The sequence below is a fragment of the Vidua macroura genome, chromosome 2, assembly GCF_024509145.1.
Source record: "Vidua macroura isolate BioBank_ID:100142 chromosome 2, ASM2450914v1, whole genome shotgun sequence".
In the NCBI taxonomy this organism is placed as follows: Eukaryota; Metazoa; Chordata; class Aves; order Passeriformes; family Viduidae; genus Vidua; species Vidua macroura.
The window spans coordinates 92,673,550-92,678,947 of NC_071572.1; the positions used below are offsets into that span (position 1 = coordinate 92,673,550).

A 5,398-nucleotide genomic window follows, 5' to 3' on the forward strand; every position below is an offset into this window, starting at 1 on the left:
CCACTTCAGAGACCACGTATGCATCAGGAAATCAAGCAGGTTCCCTGCACTGGAGCTGCTGCCTCCCACCACGGTCTTCTCCCAGGCACAGGAGCCCTGGATCATGTTTTCATGGCCACATGCCTGCTCTTGGACTGTCAGCCCCTGGCCCTGCAAGGCACGGAGCTACATGCAGACAAAATGCAGTGCAGAGGCTTTGGGGCTGGTGCTTTCCATTTCCCCAAGTTCCCTCAGGCAGAGAGAGCTGCCTTGTCAGTAGGGTCAGTCCCTGACCAGACCATTCTCCCCAGGCAGTTCTGTAGATGCTGCTAGCATTTGGCTTTGGCTTTTAGCAAAAAGATAAGAAAAGCTTCAACAAGGAAGAAACCAAAAGAAGGCAAATGAAATAACTTAAATAAATTTGATGACCAAAACTGAACAGCATGGAGCTAAATCCTGGGGAAGTCAATAATCCACATAATGTGTTTGGGGCTAGACAGTGCTCCCATCATCCCTGCTGGGCCCAGGCCCACATGAGCTGGCTCCACACCCAGCCAAGGGCACTAACTGCAGCGTGCCTGCTCCAGCCTGGCCTCACTTCTCAGTTGGACTTCTCCCATCCCTAAATAAGAAGTACATATGGCAAACGGCCAGGGTGATTTGGCCAAATCAGCTGGACTTCTCTAGTTTTCATGTCTGCCTGAGTCTTTTGGCATCTCTACCCTGATCCCCTCCATCTAGCCAGCATGTGGAAATGGGCCACAGCCTGTGCAAAGTAGACTCTGACAGAGCACAGGGCTCTTCCAAGGATTTCTGCTTCTGATGGAGCTGTGATGAAGCCTACATAAAGGTGATAAAATCAAGGGAACTTTGGAAAATCAACTGAGACAGCCCCTCCCACCTTCCCCCCCCCAGACAGAAATTGTAAAGATGTGAGAAACAGCACACAGTTTAACCAAAGGGACATTGCACATGCAAACAAGGCTCCTCACTTCAGCATGACAGGACACCTTTTTCAGAAAAGACTAAATTCTTTCAATTTCTCTGCACTGCAGCTAATAAATCTGGATGGATGATTATCTGCACTGGATTTATGGGCTCTTTTACAAGTGCCTAACTTAAGCAATTCACTTCTGAACGTTTAAACAGTGCCTTATCTTGTCTGCTCTGACCCTCAGGGCAGAATGAACATTTTGCATATTCATAGTTGCAAGAAGAAAATAAAATATAATATAAAATAAAAAAACATATGCTTTAATTTTTTTTTTCCCTGCTAAAATTCGTCATTAGCCCAACAACATTGCAAAGGTCTTTTGGACCGATCCCTGAGATATACTGGGGGCTGACTGGCAGGCAGCGCCCCCATTTTATCTAACAAATTCCAGGGTAAAAAAAAGCACCCAAACATAATAATAATATTAATAAAGTGATGGACACGCTTCCCCCGGACGACGAGACACATACACTGTACACCTGTACACACGGCCGGCCCCGCGGGGCGGTGTAGTGCATCGGGGGGGGGCACTCCCGCCGTGCCCCCGGCCCGGCCCGATCCGCTGCGTCCTCCAGCAGTCCCTGCGCCGCTGTCCCCGGCCGCTGTCACTGCGGGGCGGCGGGGCCCAGCCCGGCGGCGGCCGCCCCCGCCGCGGGACCCTGCAAGGAGGCGCTGGGGCTGAGGGGCTCCGCGCCGCCGGGCTGCGCCTGCTGCAGCTTCTTCTTGTTGATCTTCCTCTCCTTCGCCCGCCTATTCTGGAACCAGATTTTCACCTGCCAGGAGGTCGACAGTGGAGTGAGGGGGGACAGTCCGTCGGGGATCTATCCCCCTCTCAGGGGCTCTCACCGAGAGCGCTTCCCAACCCCACGCATTCCGCCCCCGCGCGTCCCTGCCCCCGCGCAGCCCGGCCACACGTGGCGTGCATAGGGAGAGCCACTTTTGGGACAGACCTGCCTCTCCGACAGCCCCAGGTTGGAGGCCAGCTCCGCTTTTCTCCTGATGGTGATATAGCGGCTGTAGTGAAACTCCTTCTCCAGCTCCAGCCGCTGGTGGTCGGTGTACACGACGCGGTACTTGTCTTTCGTCCTGGTTTTAACTGCGGAACACAAAGCCAGGGTTGAGTCAAAGCCAAAGGGCAGAGCTGAGCGCAGCCATTCTCTCTGCGGTGCAGAGCGATCAGGAGCACTCCTATCCCCCCCTCCCAGGCTTGCTGCTCGCCTCCCCCCTGCCCTGAGCGCAGCAGAGGAGAAGAGACGTCCCACAGTTCCTTAGGGACATGAGACATCAATGCCGGGCATGCCGGCGGGCGCAGAGGCTTCCAGCCCCGGTTGCCAGCCCTGGCCCTACCGCACACGCCTGCCTTGCCCGGGGACACCTTCACTGTGCACTTGCTAGCTTTTGGTTTTGTTTTGCCTTCCCTAGCGACAACAAACTTTATAGAGAAAGAGGGAAAGAATGAAAAGGCCCGTTCAGGGCACGGTGATTTCGTTTCTAAACGAGAAACAGCCATCTAAGGGCGGAGAATAGGAAGCGGCAGCGGGGAACCACTCGTGAAGTGGCCAGCTCCCCCTTTTCTGTTACGGCGTAGGGGCTAAAGGGATTTCTTGGGAAGCCTGGAAGTGTGACGTGCAACTTCAGAGCTAAAAAAATCCCAACAACAACAACCCAAGCCAACAAACAAACAAACAAAAAAGCCCAGATGAAGCACCGAAAACCCAACGGAATCCGAAGGCGAAAGCCAGCTAGCAGCCGGTGAGTGTGCATCGCCGCAGCCGCTGACCTCCTTTTTCCCGAGGGTTTCTTGTTTAACTGGTTGTGTCCCCGGCCCTCCCGTTCCCCAGGGAGCCGAGGCGGGGAGTCTCTGCCCCCAAGGTGCTTAATGGCTAGCAGGCTGACTTTGTTCAGGTAAACTCTCTGCAAACCACAACAAAAGCACCCTGTAAAGATACAAGCCTGATCAGAGAAAACTCCCCAGAGTCAGTGAATAGGGAACACAATCCCAAACAATGCAGGACAAGGAGATCTTATCAAAGAAAAACCCTTCTCAAAGCCTTAATGACAGCCACATTCTGTTTGAATTACCACTACTGAACAAATGGCGGCAGGCGCTTTCATCCCCCAAGCTCTGCACATTAACATAAACACTGGCTCCAAAGGCAGAATTTGAATGGAGACAAGGGACCGGCCACCACCGCACAAGCCCAAACTGTGGGAACACCACGGGCTGCTGTGGGAAGCGCGGTGGGCCTGTAAGAGTTCCACCGCCACCGGCGCCCGGGACGTGGCTGTGCCAGCGCTCGGCACCGGGGCTCGTAGACTTTTCCCCCGGGGCGCGGCGGCCACAGGCGTAGCCGGGACTCCCGCTCCGCTCCAACCGGGGTACCCCCGGCGGCCCTGCCGTCGGTCACGCAAGGCAGGGGATGAGAGGGGAATGCCATAAGTCATTATTCACTGCGAAAGTCGTCATCCTTTTTTTTTTTTTCCCGGTCACTATGTAGAAATATTTTTAAAATTGAAGAAAAAAAAAAAATAAAAGAAAGAAAAAAAAAGAAAGAAAAAAAAGAAAGAAAAAAAAAAGAAGAAAGAAAAAAAAAAAAAAGGAAAAGAGGAGATAGTAGCCGTAGAAGGCGTATATCAAAGCGCGGAGCACGTCTGTCCCCTGGCAGATGCACGGTGGGAATGAAAAAGAGGGTCTGCGGGGGTATTAACATCACAAGGGAGCGCGGCGCCGGCTACGGCCTGACCAGGGAGGGCACGCCCTCGCACGGCCCGGCCCGGTCCGGCCGGGGGCACGGCCCGGCTCGCAGGGATCGGGCTGGCAAGTGGCCGCCGCTGTCGCTCGGGAGGCCTGGCCGCACGGAGACCTTAATAAAGGGCAGGCGCCCAGTGACTCAGAAACAAATGCGGAGCGACACCGGCCGATGATTTATATGACTATAATTGGTTATAAAAATCTTCTAAGTGGCTATAAGCAGGAGAGCGGAGCAGGAAGAGTGAGCGTTTCCTCGGGATCCAGACCATTCCATCCTCCTCCGCCGGAGCGCAGCCCCGGTCACTGAGCCTCCGGGGCCGGCAGCGGCTGCTCACCGGCCGAGCGCCGCTCCTGCCGCTGCCGGCCCGGCACTCAGCAGTGAGTGGGGACGGGCTGTCGGTAGAGCCTGGCAGCCCTGTTCACCCGAGGATCAATCCTCGGAGGTGTTTGTTTCGGGGAGCTCTCACGGAAAAAAGGCTTTGTCAGGCTGCCCGGCTTAACGGGGAGCCTGTGGCGCCCCGGAGGAGTCGTCGGCGGGGCAGCCCCCGCCCGCCTGGCCCCGGCCCGCACTTACCCTGGCTGCTGAGCGGGGGCTGCGCCGGCTTCCTCATCCACTCGCAGAGGCCGCGGCGCTGCCCACCGGGGGAGAGCGGCTCGGGGGCGGCGCTGGCGGCGGCGCTGGCGGCGTTGAGGGGCTGCATGACCCCGGCGGAGCAGTGGGGCGCGGGGCCGGCATGGTGGTGGGCGTGCGGGTGGTGGTGGTGGTGGTGGTAGTCGGCGGGGCTGTAGGCCATGGGGGCGGCGGGGGAGCCCCCGTTGAGGCCATGGACGGCGCCGGCGGCCGGCGGTGCCCCTTGGCCATAGGTGCCCCAGTCGTCGCGGAGCGGGGCGGCGTAGGGCGCGGGCCAGGCCGGCCCCGGGGACTGGGCGCCGTCGAGGTTCACATGGTACCCGCCGTAGTCCGCGTACTGCGGGGCACCAACGAAGTTCTGCGCCGCCAGGTTAAGCCCCCCCGAGTGCCGCACCGGGCCGGGGTACATGGGCCCGTCCTTCTCCAGGAGGTAGCTCACGTACATGCTGGCGGGGCCCCGGCGGCGGCTCTCCACATGCTGCTCGGGGCTCTCGCCGCGGCGCGCCTGCTGCTGCCTGGGGCCGGGCTGCCCGGGGCGGGGAGGGGGCAGGCGGAGGGGCCGCGGCCCCGCGCTGCGCTCCGCCGTCCTCCGCGCTCCCGGTCCGAATCCAATGGCCGGCAGTCCTTACATGATTAACGATTGTTTACAAGGCTCTATTAGTAATGGCCCAGACACACCAAAGGCAGGTGACGTGGAGAGGCGCTGGGTATATAGCTACTACCCCTAAAAGACGATTTGCATTTAAAAAGATAAGGAGAGGGCAGCGACCTGATCACAGCTAAATATTCAAGCCTTTATTGTTTAAGAGCTTCCTCCTTCCATTGCAACCTGGTGCACTTTAACCTCCAATCACAGGTTCAAAGGATGAAATCAAGAGACTTGCAAAAGACAGCGAGGGAGATCTAAGGGCGAGGGTGGGAATATGGGAGCCGTGTATCACGGCCGATCTGTAGGCAGCACTTTAGCCAGCTCTTCTCTGTGCTTTGGGATTGGGGGGTGGGCGGGGGGGGGGGAAGGGGCGGAAGAGGAGGGAGTTTTGAT

The 5,398-nt window shown here is 57.5% G+C and overlaps 1 protein-coding gene across 1 annotated transcript; it reads right to left on the reverse strand.

Moving 5' to 3' along the window:
• Positions 1-1,463: 1,463 nt before the first annotated feature.
• On the reverse strand, positions 1,464-4,801 carry CDX2 (caudal type homeobox 2). The gene is made up of 3 exons (XM_053971284.1): positions 4,300-4,801; positions 1,924-2,069; positions 1,464-1,746 (listed from the first exon to the last, which is right to left on the reverse strand). The coding sequence occupies exons 1-3, from the start codon at positions 4,799-4,801 to the stop codon at positions 1,579-1,581; spliced, it is 816 nt and encodes a 271-aa protein (XP_053827259.1). The 3' UTR covers positions 1,464-1,578.
• Positions 4,802-5,398: the final 597 nt, after the last annotated feature.

Coding starts and splice junctions, on each gene's coding strand:
- CDX2 (XM_053971284.1), bottom strand. CDS start 4,801: ATGTACGTGAGCTACCTCCTGGAGAAGGACGGGCCCATGTACCCCGGC. Junction 2,070..4,299: donor GCCCCCGCTCAGCAGCCAGG/GTAAGTGCGGGC, acceptor TGTGTTCCGCAG/TTAAAACCAGGACGAAAGAC. Junction 1,747..1,923: donor TGGGGCTGTCGGAGAGGCAG/GTCTGTCCCAAA, acceptor ACCTCCTGGCAG/GTGAAAATCTGGTTCCAGAA.